The following is a 21,393-nucleotide window of genomic DNA, read 5'->3' as shown; positions in this document are numbered from 1 at the left end:
TGAACCCCCACGCCACCTCTTTCCCTGCCCACCACCTCCTCCATGTCTTTGCTCTTTCCATCCATTGCTGATTCTCCCCAGCTGGCCCTCGCCTCCATTCCCCCCACCCCAGTTGCAGACTATTCTATCACCTCGATGACCTTAGGCTGCAGCCCACCCTTCACTTTCTCTTCAACATGCCCCTCCCAGCTCAGGACTACTGCAAGGTCCTTCCTCTCCCTTGCACGTGAATATGGCCTCTCCTCCCCTACCTTCAGCACCTCCTCCCCATGCCACCCCCTCCCATGACCTCTGCCCTCCATTAACCAGAGTGCAAGGAGGCAGCACCTTTGGGCCCAGCGTGGACCTCAGGGCCGGGTTTCTGAAGTGTACCCACCAGGGCAGAAGTATGGGGCTGTAGGCTTTCGCCTAGCAGCTCTAAGAAAACAGGAGGGGTCTTCATCTTTATGGTTCTCCCAGCTGGTTCCTCCTGTTTGATCCAGAGGAAAAGGGACAGGGGGTGAGGCCAGAACCCAACTCAGTCCTGTTACTCCAAAATGAATTTCAAATGACCTAACTCAAAGGACTAAGCAAAATCATGGGAGAATGTAAAATTTGAAGAGGAGAAATCTATGATTTGACTTTACATCTTAAATATCCAAACCATAAAAATTAAAGGACTAACTATAAACTGGGTAATATCTGCAACACATATGGCAGTTAAGTAATTTCTTTACTACAGCAGAGTCTATATAAACCAATTCTTAAAAGGATCAACAACCCAACACAAAACTGTTAAAGAATATGAACAAGCAAATCACAGAAAAAAGAAAAACTTTTTAAACACCTAAAACGATATCCAGTTTCACTCATAACTGAGTGAAAAATAAAACATGAGAGCATTTTTCACTTACCAGACCAGAAAACAATACTTTTATATAAGACTCACAGAAATGGGCATTTTCACACACATACTGGGAACCGGTTGCATTTGTAATTTCTATCAAAATACCAAACGTACCTATACTCTTTACCAATTTACCTTGCAAACAAAGTCACACACACAAGATGGTGTGCTGGGATATTCAGCATGGCATTGTTTGTAAAGCAAAGGATAGAAAAGAACCTACACGACTACCAACAGGACACTGCTACATGAGTCATGGTACAACCATACTATTCAGTATCACATGAAAGAAAAAAAGAATGAGGTAGATCTTATAGGCTAATATATAATCATCTCCACAACACACTAAATGAAAAAAGCGCGTATCCTAAGCTCCTGTTTGTGTGTTTCAGAGGGGGATACATATGATTGTAAATGCATGGACTCTGTATGAAGGGTCACGAAATTTTAAACAGTTATCTCCAGGGTACTAATAACCTGGGGTACTCTGGGCTTGGAGGACTTACTCTTCATTGTTTGCTTTTGTACTTTTGATGAGAAGGGTCTCTGGAGGGACACTGAGAAAGCAGCTTGGGAGAAAGCGACACAGGGTTTGTTTGGCCTCAGAGCTATTCTAACCCTGACCCTGACTACTGGCTTTGAAAACGGGGATTGTAAGAGAACTTCTCTCCTCAGGTAAGGACTAAATGAAATAAAGAACATCTGGCATTTGGCTTCCCACACAGGAACCCCTCAACTAAGGAGATGGTTACTACCTTACTACTAGCCTGCTAGGACTTGGGTTGCCTCCCCCAAATCCCCACCCAACACCACAGAAGTATTAACCACTGTGAACACACGGTGGCCCCAGAGAGGGACAAGGAAACCAGGGCTTCTCAAGTCTGGGTCAGGCCCCATTTGTCACAAGTCATGTTTCACCAGGGTGTGGAGGCTGATTTCTGGATTGGGGATTTGCTGCTTGATCTTTCATACCCCTAAGGCCTGCTTATTCCATCTGTCCCTTCTCCTCTGGCCCCCTGCCACTGCCTGGGTCAGAATCTCCCTTGGAGTCTGACAAAAGCTATCTGTATGGTCTCCAGGATTCCTTTCTCCCCTCACCACCCTCCAGCCACAAGTGGCCGTCACAAACACTGAAGTTACATATATTCCCTGACTGAACTCCTTCACCTGGCATGAGGTCATCGGTAACTGGGCACTTTGTTCCCCAGTCCCTTATTCTGCTGCTCCCCACGATCACAGTCCCTCAAAATGCCTCACTACTCTGTACAAGCCATGATCTTTTTTATTTGCCTTTTCCCTCCTGGTGATAAGAGTAATTAGGGCTTATTATAGAAAATAGAGACAACATAGTAAGATTTAACCACTGTTAATCACCAGTGTACTTATTTTCTTTCAGTCTTTTCTATGCATATATATTTAAGAAAACTGGGCTCTCTGTTTCCACCATTTAATTTGGTACTTAGCATTTTCCATTTAATATCATAAACATTTTATATGACTAAACCGTCTTTTGAATATTTTAGTGGGTGCATAATATTTCATCGTATCATAATTTAATCACTCCCCTATTGTTAGTCACTTGGGTTGTTTCCATTTTTTGTAAAATAATAACACTGACAAGTATATGTGTCAAAATATTCATTTTTCAGACAGCTAAGTGGTAGTATACTATATCAAAGAATTTCAACATTCTTTTTAAATGGTTTAACTTCCCCTAAAATGACAATGGATTAAAATGGTTTAAAATGTATAAATAATCATGGGATAAGGCAAAAAAATTTCTATAAGATGTAAAATGGATGAACTGGTAACTGAGAAAGTTGCATGGACAGATAAACAGCTTGAGATACTTGCTGAGGGCAATACAATGGAAGGAGGTAGCAGATCTACCCTGCCAAGCCCCAAAACAATTTGGGACTTGGAAATCTCAGGTACATTAAGGAGGAAGAAGTGAGGCTAAAAATAGGGGCATTAACTGAAGGTCTAGAATAACACTTGATTCTCTTCTCTCCCATTCCTAGAGAAACACTTATAGCATCCAAACCCCAGACAAAAATATCAGAGGATTTCCTGCTAAAGCAGCAGATGAGCCCCAGAAAAAAGATTTCAGCATTCTGGAATTTAGAGGTTTCCAGGGAAAAAGCTCGCTCTCCACTCCGACACACAGAGGTCTCAATTGGACTTCTGATACTTTTGTGAGTGTCATTAAGAAGCACAACATATTTGAGGAAAGTCTCCAATGAGAGTAAATAAGAGAAACAAAGAGAAAAAGGACCCAGGGTCAAGGGCATGAAAGGGTGAGATATCAGATGACAGAGAAACCTTTAATTAGAAGCCTTCTAATCAGAAGAGATTTGAGAGGTATCTCTAAAATGAGAATAGTATGCTACAAAAAAAGAACAGAAAAGACTTTTTAGAAATTAATTATTGCCAAAATAAGAAATTCACTAGGCAGGTTGAAAAATAATGAAGGTACTCTCCAAGAAGATAGCACAAAACAAGGAAATGGAAATAACACAGAAAATAGTTTAGGATCAACCCACAAGGTCCTACATTTGATTGACAGGAATTCCATAAAGAGTAAAAACAGGAAAAATAAATACATGGAAAGGGGTAACACAAGAACATTTCCAAGAATAAAAATACCTGAGTTGCTAGATTGAAAAATTCCACTGAGTACATTGGGGAATTGAGTGCACCAAGAATAAAGAGGAGACTTTAAAAGCTTCTGGACATGGGGGTAGGGGAAGAGACCACAGTAATACAAATAGTATTTATTGATTGTCAAAGAAATAAGAATCTGACAGGAATAAGACTCCACAAACTTGTGGGGAAATTTTTCCATGTAGAATTTCAGAGCCAAAGCACCAATCAAACTTGAGGGCAGAGAAAGATGTTTTCGATATATTAAGCACTCAACATTTTGTCTTTCATATACTCTTTCTTGGCAAATGACCTGAAGATACACTGCAGTGAAATGAGAGAGTAAATGAACAAACAGCAACATGTACAATTCAGAACTCAATGAAGCCTAGTATAACAAGAAAACAGTGGGCAGGAAAACATCAAGGACAGACCAGAGCAGGAGGCTGGAGGTTCTTAAATAAAAAAGGGGGATTCTACAGAGTATCGAACTGGATGGAGAATCTGAAAATAACTGAGTGTGCTAAAAGCAATCAGTACAAGAGGAAAAGAAGGGCAAATAGAAACTCCAGTAAAACAAAATGCTGTTTCAAAACATACACAGTCGTAGGAAGCTACCTAGATCTGCAGTGAACATTTACGTGGTCAGAATAACATTCATGCTGTTTATTTTAAACCTTTGAAATAAATCAATAAACAAAGCATAGAAGACAGAATAGAGTTCAAGAATTATCAGACTTGACATTGTCAGAGGCAAAGACATGAGAATGGAAAGAGAAAGAAATGGCAGGGCATATCCCACACCTTAAATACGGAAATGAAGTACTGTTTATAGTTAATACATTCAAACTAAATATGTAAATATAATAATTTTTTTCTGATTATAAAATTCTTGTTCCTTGTAGAAAACATGGAAATTAGTTAAAAAGAAAAAAAAAAGATTTTTAACCACCCATAATTTTATAATCTATATGGACCAGGTTTGAGGCTAAGCCCTGCAAGTTACTATCTGTATGGCTGTGAACAAGCCACTTAACCACTTATATCATTTTCTTATATTTCATTCAGGTAATTTATTTATTATTTAATAGCATATGTATGTTACAATAGTATACATAACATCAAATGAGAACTGTACTATATACATAATTATGAATCCAGGGTTGCTGTTTTTTTTCACTTTAAAACACAGAGTGGATACATATCATATGCTCTTTGTACTTCTAAATGTATCCTTGCTGTAGGGGAGTCAGAGGGCTCTCAGAGATGGGACTGGAATCAATGTAAAAGAAACCTAAAGTTCGGTAAAGTAGACAGAGGTAGGGTAGGAAGTGGTAGTAATAAGCACCGGGGACAGTGTAAGCAAAGGCACACCGAAGAGCAAGCACATGCCTCCAGGTTGCAGTAAAAGGTGCATGGGAAGTGAAGAGCTTAATAAATCATGTGAAGGAATCCAGAGGTTTCTGAGGAGACATCAGAAGAGGCTCTGATAGACCTTGTCTGCCTCTGCACTCCAGGAACTAGCACCATGTTTGCCACAAAGAGAGTGAATAGTAAGTACTGTTATAATAAGAGAATGACACGTGGGAAACCAGAAATATCATGGGTTTCCAGTTGGGGTGCTGCATAATGCTGCCATCTGTTGAAGGAGGAATCCAGGAAAAGCAAGATTTAAAAAGTTGGGCAACATCGAGAGATTCTGACTTTTTTTTTTTTTTTTTTTTTTTTTTGAGAGCATACACCAGTGGGCAAGGGGCAGAGGGAGAAAGAGAATCTTAAGCAGGCACCATGCCCAGTACAGAGCCCCATCTCATGACTGTGATTAGTACCTGAGCCAAAATCAGGAATCAGAGGCTTAACTGACTGAGCCACCCAGGCACCCCCAACCTCATTTTTTAAAAATGTCACTGGTGGGGCGCCTGGGTGGCGCAGTCGGTTAAGCGTCCAACTTCAGCCAGGTCACGATCTCGCGGTCCGGGAGTTCGAGCCCCGCGTCGGGCTCTGGGCTGATGGCTCAGAGCCTGGAGCCTGTTTCCCATTCTGTGTCTCCCTCTCTCTCTGCCCCTCCCCCGTTCATGCTCTGTCTCTCTCTGCCCCAAAAATAAATAAATGTTGAAAAAAAAAAATTAAAAAAAAAAAAATGTCACTGGTAATGGGGCACTTGGGTGACTCAGTTAAGTGACTGAATCTTGGATCTCAGCTCAGGTCTTAATTTCAGGGTTCAAGCCCCACGTTGGGCTCCATGCTGGGTGTAGAGCCCATTTAAAAAGAATAAAATAAGTTAAAAATAAAAGTCAATGGCAATTATGTAGTGCATTCCCAAGTGTGACTTTACACCCTAAAGGAGCCAATAACTGGCCTTAGGAAGCCTATCTGCACCCCCACAAATGAGCGCAAAACTGAATGTGCTATCTGCATTTCTCTGGAAGAGTATCTTCAACCTCCATTAGATCCTCAAAGGGGCTGTGAAAGATTGAGCACAGAATGGAGCAAGTGAAGTGACAGATGTGGGAGGACAACTACCTAGGCAAGGAAGGGAGGGGACCCAGAACATAGAAGAATATTAGCCTTGCCCCAAACACCTCTTCCTGAGCCTAGAGGAATTCACGGGCAAATGTTCGAGGGACGTAGGGGTGTGCGTCTGTGTGTGTGTCTCAACGAAGAGTCTCTCACCTGTGCCCCGCAAAAGACAAGATTTCATTATCACTTTTACATCACTGTGCTCCACCTGATACATAACTGTTGGTGTCATTTGAGACTTCTTGGCTCAGCTGGTCTGGCTCCTTGATAGCTCTTGGCAACTTAAGAAGCAGGGCTTCAGAGTTCCCATCCACTTCTAGAAATAACAGCAAAAGGAGAAAGGAGCTGACCTCTGGGAAAAAGAAAAGCTAAGCCAACTCTGACAATAAGGAGCAGTCCCTTGTCATTTATCAGGAACCATACAGAAAAAGGAGGGCTGTATTCATTTTGAGGGCTGGAGTGGAACTGGAAGCAAGAGTTGTTAGTTGGGGAAGGATCTGGTCTATCTAGCAATCCATTAGGCTCCCATGATTTGTGAAGGACTGGAGGTCCTGAACGTGGGTGAAGGTTTGTGGAAACCCAGACCCTGAAATGAAATACAGTAGAAATGTAAAAAGTCATTTTGTTGAATGAGGAATATAAAAGTATGCTATGTAAAACGTGGCTTGCTCATATAAAGTGTGGTGTATCACTTAAAATACAAACAGAGTCAGTCACAGAATCCTCACAGCCAAGGTACAGGACACCCAGTACAGCCAATGTCGTTAGCATCTTGTTTTGCTGAAACCACACAGAACACTCTACACACACATCCAGATCTTTATTCTAGGGCTTCCCCACTCCACCTTTGCTCGCATGTATTTGTGGCCTGCAGACTTTATGTGACTACAGTGGCCATTACCTTGGTTACACACTGGGTTCCCTCCAGAACTAAAAAAAATACTGGGCCCTGGGACTGGAAATTTTCTTAAGCACACTAGGTGATTTTAACATGCAGCTAAGTGAAAACCACTGTTGCACTGAGAAGTTGGGTCTGATTCCCAAATCAAGCTTCACCTTTACCTTCACATCACAATCACCTGAGTAGCCTTTTCTGAATTGTCTATGAATAGCAACCTTTAGCCAGGAAATCACAATCATCCATGATGAGCATCCGATTATGAGGATGAACACACAATATGGAACTAAAACAATTTAACTGCCCCAGTGGTCATAAGTCCCAGCTGGTACCTTTCAGGAAAGTACTTCTGGTCTCTTGATAGGTCTAAATCACCAATTTATCCCAAATCATCAGACCTGCTCTCCCTCTCTTCTGGGCTTCCTGATCCTGCAGAGGGAAAAACCTAAGCTTGTTCCTATTCTCAGCATGAGGTCTTATCTTTGGGTCTCTCCACTGCTAGCTAGGGGACAGGAATAGGGACTGTCAGGGTCAGTGAGGACATGAACATTTTTGATTCTCACTTTTGAATTCTACTGACTTCTTACAGTTGTGTATGACTGACAATGCAACTGGGAAAAGGTGCACATGCCTGGATAAAACACCATGGTTGAAGAGAAGGGGGAAGAGAAAATAAACAAGCTTTCCTGTTTATACATATGCCTTCTGTACATGAAAACTGCTCTGTAAAATACAAATGAGCCAGTATGAGTCCCAATGGTGGGACTTCTACTGACAGTCACACCAGATCGCTTATCAACAGGTAGGGCACTTACGATATGCACCTGCTTGCTAAATGGGGTGAGGAGAGAGATCCAGAATTCGGGAAACTCAAATTAGTCTCAGATTTGCTGCTTACTGGTTACTCTGCCTAAGGCACATCCCCAAATCTGTCACTCAGCTTCCTCACCTGAAAATGAGACCATATACCCCTTTCTCAGGCTCTGCACAGACCCAGGTGAGGATTACAGGTGGTTAGACACACAGCATGGCAGAACAAAGAGAACCCGGATTTAAGTCCTGGATTTGAATGTAGGCTGTTATTTGCTGTTTGACCACTCTCAGATAAATGGGGCAAACAGCTCTTTCAGTGTTCTAAAGATTAAGGTAAGGATCTATGTGAAAGCATGAGAGAAGTGCTGGGAATCTTGTTTTTATACATGAAGGTGCATAATCAAATTTAAACAAAGAATTAAGTTCTATATAAATACAAGGCAATATTACATAACTACCTATTGCATAGGTTTATAAATCATTTTACTAAGAATAAAGGCTCAATGGTAACAAAGGTTCTTACCTTAGCCAGTTTCTTCATCCTTCTAAGTTTTCATATTCCAATACCTTTGAACTTCTCAAAAAAAAAAAAACCAAATTAAGACCTAAGGAGTCCCATTCTGCCTCCTCCCTCTCAGAATTAGGACTCCAGGGGCGCCTGGGTGGCTCAGTCGGTTAAGCGTCCGACTTCAGCTCGGGTCACGATCTCGCGGTCCGTGAGTTCGAGCCCCATGTCAGGCTCTGGGCTGATGGCTCAGAGCCTGGAGCCTGCTTCCAATTCTGTGTCTCCCTCTCTCTCTGCCCCTCCCCCATTCATGCTCTGTCTCTCTCTGTCCCCAAAATAAATAAACATTAAAAAAAAAATTTAAAAAAAAAAAAAAAAAAGAATTAGGACTCCATTAGTTCTTCTAAAGACCAGCCAGAAAGTGAGAATAACACCCAAATTGAGCCCCCTGGCTGAGCCTAAGCAGAATGAGCATAGACAACGTGGCTATGCCTCTCGGCAAGCTTTATTCTTTGACTCCTCTATCTGGGGAGTGTTACAGGCATCTTACTCCGATGGGAGTACAATGGGAGTTAGGGTCACTTAGAGTTGTTGATCTTAGCAAATGAATACAGGCCAGCGCATTTGTGGCCCCAGTGTGTTGTCTCCATCAACCCTCCAGTGTTTGGCCCTGCACACTGGGAAGAAAAGACTCATCAGAGGTCCCCAGAGCTTTACACCAAGGTTCACGAGTCACAGATAATAAGAGAAACAGCTGTTTCCTACTTCTATCCATTTTAGGACCAGGAGACAGTTAATAGGGTGTTTTTTGTTTAAATTACCTAAGGAATGGAAAGCTAATCAATGTTCATAGGTGAGTTGTTGTTGAATTGCTACCCCAAGTGATTTCCTTAATTAATCACTGCTTAACCCAAATACTAGAATACAAGGTTCAAAGCTCCAGAATTGCACCAGGCAGACCTATACCAACAACCTGCCTGTTGCTCAAGAAATTACCAGGCTCAAAAAACAAAATTAAGCTAAAAATACCTTTCCTCAAACAGGATCTTTATCACTTAGCTTTGCATGACCCATTTTAAAGAAAGCCACATTCCATTTCAAACAGGACTACTGAGGGCACAGTTTAAAACACAGTCCTTGCCTTTAGATGCTTTCACTTTCTTTAAGTCAGCCTCTGAAATGCTTATCTTGTGTTCTGTGCTGCATTCTTGAAAACTGTTACTTGTAACATGGCGGGCCTCATTTTTACAAACAAAAACAGCAAAGACGTGTCCAATTAGGGGGCAATGGATTATGATCAATGCCTGGAGTAACAAGTACTTGTCACTCAACAAGATGAGTTCTGTGGTGTCGCATAAGGTGCGAGTTAGAAATGAAAGCCGCACCACACTTGGCACATTCGTAGGGCTTCTCCCCAGTGTGGGTTCTCTGGTGCACAGTGAGACTCGACCTCTGCCGGAAGGCCTTGCCACACTCATTGCATGTGTAAGGTTTCTCCCCATTATGAATTCTCTGATGAATAAGCAGGTATGAGCTACACGTGAAGGCCTTCCCACACTCATTACACACATAAGGGAGATCTCCACTGTGAATCCTCTGATGCACAATAAGGCAAGAGAGCTGACTGAAGGCTTTTCCACACTCACTGCAATCATAAGGTTTCTCTGCAGTGTGAATTCTCTGGTGCACAATAAGGTGCGAAAAACAACTAAAGGCTTTTCCACATTCTTTACACTCATATGGCTTCTCACCAGTATGGCTTCGCTGATGCACAATAAGGTTTGCACTCTGGGTGAAGGCTTTGCCACAATCGTTACAGGCAAAGGGCTTCTCCCCAGTGTGGATCCTCTGGTGGACAATGAGGTTTGAGCTCCGAGTAAATGTTTTCCCACACTCATTACATTCATAGCATTTTTCTGTAATGTGGACTTTCTGGTGCCGAGCAAGTTGTGAGCTATAACTGAAGGCTTTCTCACATTCACTGCACTTAAAGGTTTTTTCTAAGGAGTGGATTTTTTGATGTACGGTCAGATTTGAACTCTGAGTGAAGGCTTTCCCACATTTTGAACAAACGTACGGCTTCTGTCCAGTGTGGATTCGCTGATGCACAACAAGGTTTGCACTCTGAATGAAGGCCTTCCCACATTCATGACATTCAAAGGGCTTCTCCCCTGTGTGGATTCGCTGATGCACTACGAGGTTTGCACTCTGACTAAAGCCTTTTCCACACACACTACATGTAAAAGGCTTCTGTCCAGGCTGGCTTTTCTGATTTTTAACAGAGCTAGAACTAAGGCTATACCTTTCCCCAGATTCCTGACATTTCTGGTTTTCCTCTACTTTGAAGCTTTCAGGTACATGACAGTCCTTCACCGTCACTTGTCGGAAATCTTTCTTTTCCCTCTTGATTCTCTGCTTCTTTAACAGGTTCCCTTTTTCACAGGCTTCTCCTAACTCAGGTTCTGGAGGATTAACTTTCTGGATTCTTCCTGGCATTATGCAGGGTTTTTCTGCTTCATCACATATCTCAGTTTTTGGAACCAGTAACTGTGGGTTCTTGGTTTCAGCACCTGTAACAATAAACAGAAAGTACAAATGTCAGCTTATTCTGGCCCATAAAAAGAACAGGATCACGAAGTGATAAACGTCAGGAAGTATGTGACTTCAGCGTATGTAAAATGGCTTCATCAAAGGAAAAGTATTCCCCCACGCATCACCTCTCCTCTGTAGGTTCTTTTGCCAGGTCTATGCCCTCTCCCACACCTAGAGCAGAATCTACTAATTCATGGTCTTTCCAGCACTTCCACTTACCTCAACTAGACATCTAATCCAGTGCCTCATGCCAGGAAAGTCATCTTCAGACATGTCTCCTGGCTGTCTTAATTGTAAGACCAGTTATGAACAACACTAGTTTCTCCCCAGGCCTTCTTACTTTAGCCAATTAGTGTGAATTTGCTTACAACCCACCAATTAATTAGGGAGAGTCCCTCCCTGGGAATGAAGATCTATGCAACTTAGATTTCTGTGTCAGAGGAAGCTAGATATCAAAGAAAGGATAAGCATGGACAGAGAGGGTCACGCTGGATGCCAAAAGGACCAGCGCAGCTAAGAGCACCCGAAACATTAAGGGTTTATGCAGCTCAGAGGTTAAGAACATGGATTCTGGAGCCAGACTGCCTGGTTTCAAATCCCTGCTCTGCCACTTACCAGCTGCAGGACTTTGGGCTGGTAACTTCTCTGTGCCTCAGTTTCCTTATCTCTAAAATAGGGACACTAACAGTATCTACTTCATAAGACCATGAGATTAACTGAGTTACTCTATGGTAATGGCTGAGAACAGCCATGGAGCACAGGAAGTGGCTCTGTGAGAGTCTGCAGTGACTCTGAGCCTGACTAGTAGTGCTGTGAGTCTAAGTGTTGGGGCCCAGGAGCAAAGATGAACCTTAGAGGAGAGGAGTTGTTATGGTGACAGATGGCAACATTAGAAGGGACTAAAGAACAATGTGAACAAGCTGAATCCTTGTATTAAACAAACAGCTTATGTCTTATGTCATATGAAAGCCTTATGTCAAGGAAAGCTGACCTTCCTAAGATTGAGTCATGGCATAGCCTGCTCCATTATGCCATTATCATGAAAACACCAAAACTTCCTGAAGTTTTAAAACTCTGACTAGTTTCTGGCTGCTCCACATTGCCTCAGAACCCTAATGGTGTCAAAAAGAAGTCCTGCAGTCAGCAACACCATAATTCTTTGTCTCCTCTCCACCCCTACCACTCTTGGTCCTGGAATGTCCATCCATGCAACCTAGTGTTGGTAGAGTGAACCCTTCACAGAACATTAAATATACCAAACTCAGGAACACCACCCAGACAAGGCACATGAAACCAGGGCAAACAGCAGTGGGAGGCAAGCCTGCAGTGGAGGGAGGTGCTCCCACTGGTGCTGTCAGCCTAGAAGTGAGCAGGAAACCTGTGAGCTGCAGTTCATGAAGCAACTGCAGCTGGTCAATCCTGCATCTACACAACATCCCACAAGCAGAGACCAGTGCAACTCTCTAATCTATGAGATGAGTGACTGGGACAGGCACGTTGAGGTACAAAGCAACATGGTGGGGGGGGGGGGGGGGGGGGGCGCAGGGAAACAGTCCAGTTTGGCTGCCTGGTTAAGATAACACTAACATGACATTCCCATCACAATCATTCAGATAAGATGGGCAGTGTTGGCAAAAGGGAATGCCTGAGGGCTGCGTATAGCAGAGCACTGAATGTAACAACAAATTCAGAAACGCTAGCCTTTTTCCAGTTATTTCTATTCCTACTGTTCTGATGTCTTTCTTAAATCTATTTTTCTCCCTGTAGATTTACTGCCCTTACATCATTTTCTTTTTTTCTCTTTATTTTTTTTAGCTGAAATATAATTAACATAGTTTGATATATTAGTTTCAAGTGTATAACATAGTGATTCAACAATTCCATACACGACTCAGCGCTCACCACCCTTAGTCACATTTGTCACCATATCTTTTTTCTTATTTTACTTTTTTTCCCATTACCCCTTTCCCCTACTGCCTCTTCATCTGTCCTCTTTTGGTTTTTATTTTTAAAATTTGTGTGTGAAATATTCTGATTTTTTTCCCCCTGTATGGTTTCATGTCTTTTCTGCTCTTCTTTTGTCCATTACTTTCTTCCATGTTCTCTACTTTTCTTTATCCCATACATCTCACCTAATCTTCCCTCCTAATGTCTCCCACTCTGCTTTTTTTTCCATCTCCTTCTTCTTTCCTTTAGCACCAGCCATCACTGACACTGGGGGCCTCCCATCCCCACCAAGCATCTCTCCAACAAAAACCAAGTCTAAGAATACTTCAGTCTATGACCTCACTTCCCCTAACCTCACTCTACCCTTTCTACCATGATATTTAGAACACGAGAAAGACATAAAAGATTAAGATGGATGGGGACTACTGGACCAATTAGAATAACAGAAACAAGTCTTTATATGTACATCATGTTTTATGTCAAAATTATTACAGAAGTGGGTACAACTTAGGCCTACAAGGTCTTCATGTAGTGGCTACCTGACAGTTTCATCACAGGGATAAAGTAAGAGCTAGGATCTAGGCCAATGCCCAGGGTCTAAGAAAAGGAAAGAATGTCCATTCTGTGTACTCAGGCTCAAATCCCCTTGGGTTAATTAATTAGCCATCAGCTGAGAACCTGTACCCCTGGCTTGTTTGAGATGCTATTTTTCCTCTTTTGGATCTTGAAAGATTACTGTAATCCTAGTACAGAAATAAGTATAGAAATAAACTAAAAACATACTTGTGATCAACTAGAGCACAAAGTAATAAGTTTTGAAATCAATACTTTTCTTTCATTTTTTTAAAAAGAAGAGTTCTATATAAGCCTGCCATCTTAGCTGGTGAATGTGTTCTGACATATGAAAGATAATTTACTAATTTTGTATGTCATTACAAACTCATTAGACTTACAAAAGCCATGTGTTTATCTAGGTTATAAGTGTAATATTTGTAAATCTAGCTACTTAGGTGTTTGAAATGTTTTAAAAAATTGGATATATTAAATTTGAAATTTAATACATTTTATATATTTTTATTTAAGAAAATAGAAATAAGGAAATTTTTATATTAAAAAAATGATATGTAGGTGGAACAAATCTTTTAAAAAGTACAAAATTTTCTTTTTTTTAATTTTGAGAGAGAGAGAGAGAGAGAGATGTGCACGTGAGCAGGAGAGGGGCAGAGAGAAAGGAAGAGAGCGAGGGAGAAAGAATCCCAAGCAGGCTCTGCACTGTCAGTGGAGAGCCCAGCAGGGGGCTTGAACTCATGAACCATGAGGTCACGGCCTGAGCTGACATCAAGAGTCAGACACTCAACAGACTGAGCTACCTAGATGCCCTGTTTTAAAAAGCTTAAAAATTTGGGGCGCCTGGGTGGCGCAGTCGGTTAAGCGTCCGACTTCAGCCAGGTCACGATCTCGCGGTCTGTGAGTTCGAGCCCCGCGTTGGGCTCTGGGCTGATGGCTCAGAGCCTGGAGCCTGTTTCCGATTCTGTGTCTCCCTCTCCCTCTGCCCCTCCCCCGTTCATGCTCTGTCTCTCTCTGTCCCAAAAATAAATAAACGTTGAAAAAAAAAATTTTTAAATATAAAGCTTAAAAATTTAATCTGTAAAACTTGAAGCTTAACTAAACATGAATTAAAGAAAAAGTACAAATATTCTCATTTTTATAAAAAAATTTTCTAGATGTAGAAGTGAAATCAAAATGACTTAGGTTTAAATGCTTAAAAACTTGGCTTTAAATATATAAACTTTAATGAAGTCAATATTAGTTAATACATAGGAAACTGTGGATAAAACTCTCTCAGATATTAATAGCTCAGTAACACATCAAAGTTTCCAAAGCACATTCATGTATATTATACAATTTTGTCATCAAGGTGAAACTATTCTTTCACCTGTGTAGGAGCTTAAAAAAAAAATAGTAAAATTTTAAAAAGGGCAAGACTGTGTCTTATTCAGTGTATCCCCAACACCCAACACACTACCCAGCACATAGTAAGCATGCCCCCAACAAATCCTGTATCTACTGAATCAGTACACCCAAGTTGACAGAACAGGAAATGGAGGTCCAGAGAGAAAAGACTCATTCAAGGTCACAGAGTTATCAAAAGCAGGAGAGCAACTACACTCAGATCTCTCTCTCAATTCCTAGAGCTCATATCCCTGCTGTTACCTACAGCTATGCAAACGTCTGGCAGCACAAAGAAAGGTAAATCTTGGCTAGGAACAGGGTCTTGAGGTAAGAGGCAGAGAAGGAACAAAGTCACCATTCCTAGTATACGGGTGCCACTGCTGGAGTTCAGACATTGAATGACTGATAAAGCAAGGAAACAGGAAAGAAGGGATGATACATCAGAGAGAATGGAACAGAGAGCAGAAAGTGGGCAATAGAAGCTGCTGAGAGTTAGGGGGAAAGATTAAGGAACAGATAAGAAAATGAAAGGTGATAATTTTAACCTTCCCTACAACAGTGGTTTAAGAAAGTGAGTAACTTGGTCAGGCTGAGGAATGGGCTAGGGAGCAGAATGGGTTCAAAATATTCAGCCATAGCCCTGTACCCAGCTGACATAGAATGTGAGTGCCAGAGGGGCCTTGGCAGTCATGCAGGGATTACTTCTACAACACAGGACCCACAGCTACCATATTCTTGGCCCACAGTTACATGTCACTTTTTCATAGATAAGTTTCTTCCACTGCTTGTCAGATATATCCTGAGTCCCAGCTTAGAGAGAAAACCAGGTGATAAAACCATGAAGACCTAGCTTTGAACATCAATATGGCTGACACAACTGTTCAAAATCCTCTGGGGGCGCCTGGGTGGCTCAGTCGGTTAAGGGTCCGACTTCGGCTCAGGTCATGATCTCGCGGCCCATGAGTTCAAGCCCCACGTCAGGCTCTGTGCTGACAGCTCAGAGCCTGGAGCCTGTTTCAGATTCTGTGTCTCCCTCTCTCTCTGGCCCTCCCCCGTTCATGCTCTGTCTTTCTGTCTCAAAAATAAATAAACATTAAAAAAAAATTAAAACAAAACAAAACAAAAATCCTCTGGAATCTGCATAAAGATCTATAAAAACAAAACATCTCCAGGGCATTTCCTCAAAATCACCACAAAAATTGACCCTTCCTACTTTAGCTAGCTTTTCTTGCAGGCTCACTGACCTATGATAAACACAAAGCACATGAACAGGATGTGTCTCCATGTATGAATAGATATGAAACAATAAATGGGATTAAAAGGTGAATTTGGAGTTTGCCTGTGTCTGTCTGGTGTCTTAAGACCGTGTGCAAAATATGGCATTTCCTGTGACAAATGCATAGGCATCTTTCACCGTTCTATTATCCAGCTTTCCCTGATGGTTTCAATACCTCAATACTCTTATGTTTTTCAAGCTGGGAGACAAGACCACCAGTCTCTGAATGGATTCTGAGAAACCCCAATGGTCAGATTCTGAATCAGGGGTTGAACCTTACCTAGAGAGGTCATGTTTCCATGTGTCTCCAGTGTCTCACTCTTGGCCAGAGTCCCTGATAATGAGCAGGTGCCAAGGGCTGAGGCAGGAGGTGCCTCCTGTGTTGCTTTCAGGACTACAGCCATGTTCCAGAACATGTTTGGATCCTAGAGACAAGTAAGCACAGGTGGATTTCTGAGAAAATTGTCAATGGGAAGCAGTATGATTAGTTTTAAAGATGAGAACATAAAAGTACCTATTCCTGGACACCATAAAAGATTTTTTTTTTAATATTTTTTAAACTTTTTTTTTTTTTAATAAAACAACAAAAACAGAAAATAAAGGCAGTCTTCTCTGAACCCCAAGGTGAGTTAGGCAGAGAATCAAGCCTGTGACTTTCTTCTCTATCTCTTTGATTTCACTTCACTGGCCACTCTGGCAACCCAGCCTAACTCGCTAGTGGGCGCATGACAAAAGAGCAACACATGGGGAGATGTTCCAGGGTAGAGTTTTCTGAGGTCTAAAGACCAAAGAAGCAAGGTTATGATCTTTGGGGAACCTCAGCTCATCTGGCTAGTGATAGTAAGGAATGTTTCTGAAAACATCAAGGGCCACTGTATAGTGTATAGCCCCACTACTCAAAGTGTGATCCATAGATCACTATCACCTGGGAGCTTGTGAGAAGTGTAGAATCTTAACCCAGACCTCCTGAATCAGAATCTGCATTTTAACAAGACCTCCTGGTGATTCCTATGCATATTAAAATTTGAGAAGCATATGTTAGAGCTATCAAACCTTGACTAGAGTCACCTGAAGAGGGTTTTGTTTTTTGTTTTTTTAAATCTCAGATGTCTGGGTCCCAGACCAAGATTCTCCTTTAACTGAAATCAAGTATGGCATGAGCATCACGATTTTATAAAAAGCTCCCCAGGTAATTCTGTGCAGCAAAATTTGAGAACCACTGATTTACAGAAAGCACTAAATGTGCCATCAATCAGAAGAGACTGTTTCTATTACATACCAAAGGACAACAGACTTGAGCCCTACCCTGAAAATAATACTCCAGGTGGAAGCAGAGGAACATAGTTCCCTCTGAAACCACTTGAGGTGTTCAGGTCTCTCTTTCCTCCCTCCTCCAAGACTATTATTTACCTTTTCCTCCTGTTCTGATATGACAAGGCCTGTCTGGGGACTTTCCCCAGGAGCCCAGACTTTGATGTTCTCCGAGTGCACTTGTTGGCTAGATGCCTGACCTAGGAAGTTTTCTTCCTCTTCCTCCTCCTTTTTCACTGTCACTGAGCCCCAGGGGGCTAAGGCCATGGCCTCTCTCAGTTCTGCAGTCATCGTCTCTGCTCAGGAGGGGAACTCTTTTAGCTGGGGGCTTCCCAGCAGAGGTCAAGCCCCATCTAATCTTTAAGTTTCTTCTTGAGTTTCTTCTCAGGGCCAGGATGATACTGTCTACTGAAAACCAGAAAACATTGTTAGCATCAAGGAGAGGTGTGCCTGGATGCCATTAAGCCTACTGTTGCCCAGTGCCTACCTAGTAGCCACAGCAGCAAGAGTCTGCTCTGCTCCTCCCTCATAGGATAGAAAGGGTTCAACGGCAAACATGTAATTTGTTCCCATCATAATCACATTACAAACAGCTTTATTTAATGTTTACTGATTTTTCCCCTGATTATAGAGTTAACGTATTTTTATTATAAAACTTGAAAAATACAAAAAATAACGAAAAAAAATCAACCCTACTCCACCTCCAAAAAGGTAACCACTGTATAGCACAGAATTTAAGACACTTCTTTTAAGGGAAAACCTTCAATCACACTAACAATTATGACTTAATAAACTTCTTGTTTTTAACTATGAGCATATATATATTTTCACAATTATCGCCATGGGTTTGTTTTTTTTTTTTTAAGTAGGCTTCACACCCAGTGCAGAACCCAATGCAGGGCTTGAACTCATGACCTGAGCTGAGATCAAAAGCAGGACGCTTAACTGACTGGACCAACCAGGCACCCCACCATCAATGTTTTGTTGTTTTTTTTAAGAAGGACTATTACAACACAAAGAACTTTTTTAATTGCCAAAGATACACAAAAGCATGAACTAAAGAAACTCAAGAAAAAGTTTGACACTCTAGACACCAACATTTAGAGATAGATGGTCACCTCTGGGTGATGTAATTACAGATAGTATTGAGATTCTTGTTTGATGTTTACTTTTTCCATTTCTTCCAAATGTCTTGTATTACTCTTAAGATTTTTTAAAAAAAGATGTTTTGGGACACCTGGGTGGCTCAGTCGGTTGAGCATCCAACTTCAGCTTGGGTCATGATCTTGTGGTTCATGAGTTTGAGCCCCGTGTTGGGCTGTGCTGACAGCTCAGAACCTGAAGCCTGCTTCAGATCTTGCCTCCCTTTCTCTCCGCACCCCCCCCCCCCCCCCCCCCCCCCCGCTCACACTCTCTCTCAAAAATAAATAAAAACATTAAAAAAAAAAAAAAAGACGTTTTATGTTGCCAGTCTTCATACTTATCACTTTTAGTAGGTATACAATAACCTACTGGTGTTAATTCTATTGTTCTCATCCAAAACGAGTCAAGAAAGAGAAAAATACATAGAATCAAATATATGCCCTACATACACACACGCACACGGTAGTTATCAGTGGTTTCTCTGCATTTCCAGATATGTACACCTTTACACATACTGCTTATTTTCCCAAAACAGAAATTAGAACACACTTGTACATTTTTCAGCAACTTGCATTTTGTTTTTTGAACTCAATGTCTTTATTTCACATAGTATTCCACAGTGTTAGATCTTTCAATATATGTACATACAGAGTTACTTCATTCTGGCATAGTATTCTAAATATAACTTCCTTAACCAATACTATTTATAAGCCATTACTTTGGTAAAAGGAATTCTGATCGTTTCCAATTTACTTTCTTAATAATTAATGTTAATTTTTTTTCTGTGCAAATAGCCTTTTCTTCTGCTGAATTATTCCTTTAGAATTGAGGGATACTAGTTCAAGCATTGACATATAGCGCTAAACTGCTTTCTAAAAGGACCACATCAAATCACACCACCACCAACTTAACCATACCCCTTTATCACACCCAAGCCAGCGGTCTTTGCTGAACATGTGAGAAAAACAATCTTACTAGTTTAGTTTATTACGAATAGATTAAAATTTGTCTATTCCCCTTCAGATGTTTTATTGGGGGGGGGGGGGATGCCAAATTTTACTAAGTCTCCTTTTGCTACTATTGAAGTGATCACATACTTTCTCCTATGTCAACTTATTAGCAATGTAGTGTGCACATTCAATTTCCTGAATAACGCAATAGTACTTTCACTCCTGTAACAAATCTCGATCTGGATGATTATTTTTCCTATGACTAGCTGAATTCCACCAGGCAGAAAGGCCCTTAACATTCATTTCACCTGGTATAAGCAAGACCGCCTACTGTGAGTATTCTTACCGGCCTGCTGACCAAACTCAAATCCGCCTCCAGCCCCACACAGCAGAGTCCCTTATCAAGGGATTCCCTTTCAGTGTCCTTTCCCTCTTTCCAAACGTGGCAACCTACCTCCCCCACCTCCATACCGTAAGCCCTATTCCCGGAGTAAGCCTGGCCCCTGGGGCTGTCCGTGTCCAAGCTCCCCCAGGCCAGACCCCCGGTAGGCTGCAGCCGTGTTCCCGAAGTAGAGGGACGCGGAGCCCGCCGGGGATAGACAGGCCTAGGCCCCAAGGGAAGGTCGCGGCGGTGCGCCCCTCTAATGGCCCCTTCCGCGCCTGCAAGGTCCGTGCCCAATCCCGCCAACCCCACTCACCGTGCACCGCGGAAAGGCCCGGCCAGAGCTCGCGGGCTCTGCAGCAGAACATAGGCTAGATCATGCGCCCCGCGCCTACCGGTGCGAGAACAATGACCGGACAGGAAGTGCCTGGAGACGGGCTTCCGGCTTCCCAAGTCCCCAGGCCGGCCTCTCTAGGAATGTCGGAGGTGCTGTCTTCTCGATGGGTGTCCAATATCGCTGCGGACCAGGGATGGGAGTAAAAGTGCGTAGGAGGGTGCAGGTGGACTGTGGCCCTAAAGCCTCAGGAAAGGGGACATCCCCTGGCTCGGCAGTGGTTGGGCGAGGCGTGTACGCAGGAGCCTGAAGCTACAAAGCACTCGTCTGTAGAACGCCCTGATAATTTTGCCCCAAACGTTTTATTTTGAAAATATCAACAGTACAGAAAAGTTTAAAGAATGGTACAATGAGTACCTGTATCCTCCATCTGGACTCAACACTTGCCTACGTTTGCCTTATCTCTCTGTATATACTGAAAAAAATTTTTTGAAAGTTGTAAACATCAAAACACTTCATTCCAAATACTTCAATATGCATTCTTTCATAATATTCTCCAAACGTTATACCACCATTACATAATGGTAAGAAAATTAACAATTCCCTAATATCATCTAATATCCAATCATATTAAAATCTCCCAACCACCCTAAAATATATATTTCATAATTTTGTTCTTCCAAATCAGTTTCACACAGTGCATTTGGTCATGGTTTTTTAGGGTCTTGTTTTACCTTTCATTTTGAGTTCAACTCACAGCAAGTTGGAAAAACAATACCCTTCCCCCAGTTTCCCTCAACAAGTACAACTTACATAAGTATAGTTTAGTATAAAAATCAGGAAATTGACACTTGTACATTGTGTATACTTCTACTTTTTATCACGTGTATATTTGTGTAACCACTACCACAATCAAGATATACTCTTTCAACACCACAAAGACCTTCCTAAGTGTTACCCTTCCCTCTCCCTGCTGTCCCTTCCCACCATCCCCAACCTCTGGCAACCACTAATCTTTCATCTCTATATAGTTTTGTCATTTTAGATTATATAAATAGAATCATACAGAATACCTTTTGAGATTGGATTTTTTTTCACTCAGCATAATTTTGAGATTCACTTGTCATTGCAGCATTAGGTCATCCCATCTTATTGTAGAGTAATAAGTATTCATGGTATAGATATAATACTGCTTTAGCCACTTGTTGAGGCTATTTGGGTTACTTACAGATTTTGACTA

At 41.8% G+C, this 21,393-nt stretch overlaps 1 protein-coding gene across 2 annotated transcripts; it reads right to left on the bottom strand.

Moving 5' to 3' along the window:
* Positions 1 to 4,180: 4,180 nt before the first annotated feature.
* ZNF35 (zinc finger protein 35) lies at positions 4,181 to 21,153 on the bottom strand. Of its 2 annotated transcripts, XR_006701063.1 has the most exons (5): positions 20,136 to 21,153; positions 17,444 to 17,752; positions 16,314 to 16,458; positions 8,284 to 10,835; positions 4,181 to 6,365 (listed from the first exon to the last, which is right to left on the bottom strand). XR_006701063.1 is itself a non-coding variant. In XM_045436826.1 (4 exons), exons 2-4 carry the CDS (start codon positions 17,633 to 17,635, stop codon positions 9,589 to 9,591), a joined length of 1,584 nt encoding a protein of 527 aa, XP_045292782.1. In that variant the 5' UTR covers positions 17,636 to 17,749; positions 20,136 to 21,153; the 3' UTR covers positions 8,753 to 9,588. The 2 variants fall into 2 exon arrangements, 1 of the variants encoding a protein (XP_045292782.1); XM_045436826.1 differs by lacking the exon at positions 4,181 to 6,365 and having other exon boundaries at positions 8,753 to 10,835; positions 17,444 to 17,749.
* Positions 21,154 to 21,393: the final 240 nt, after the last annotated feature.

The sequence above is a fragment of the Leopardus geoffroyi genome, chromosome C2 (assembly GCF_018350155.1).
Source record: "Leopardus geoffroyi isolate Oge1 chromosome C2, O.geoffroyi_Oge1_pat1.0, whole genome shotgun sequence".
NCBI classification, from domain to species: domain Eukaryota; kingdom Metazoa; phylum Chordata; class Mammalia; order Carnivora; family Felidae; genus Leopardus; species Leopardus geoffroyi.
The sequence above is the reverse complement of the archived record's forward strand: the minus strand, read 5'-3'. Positions and strand labels throughout refer to the sequence as shown.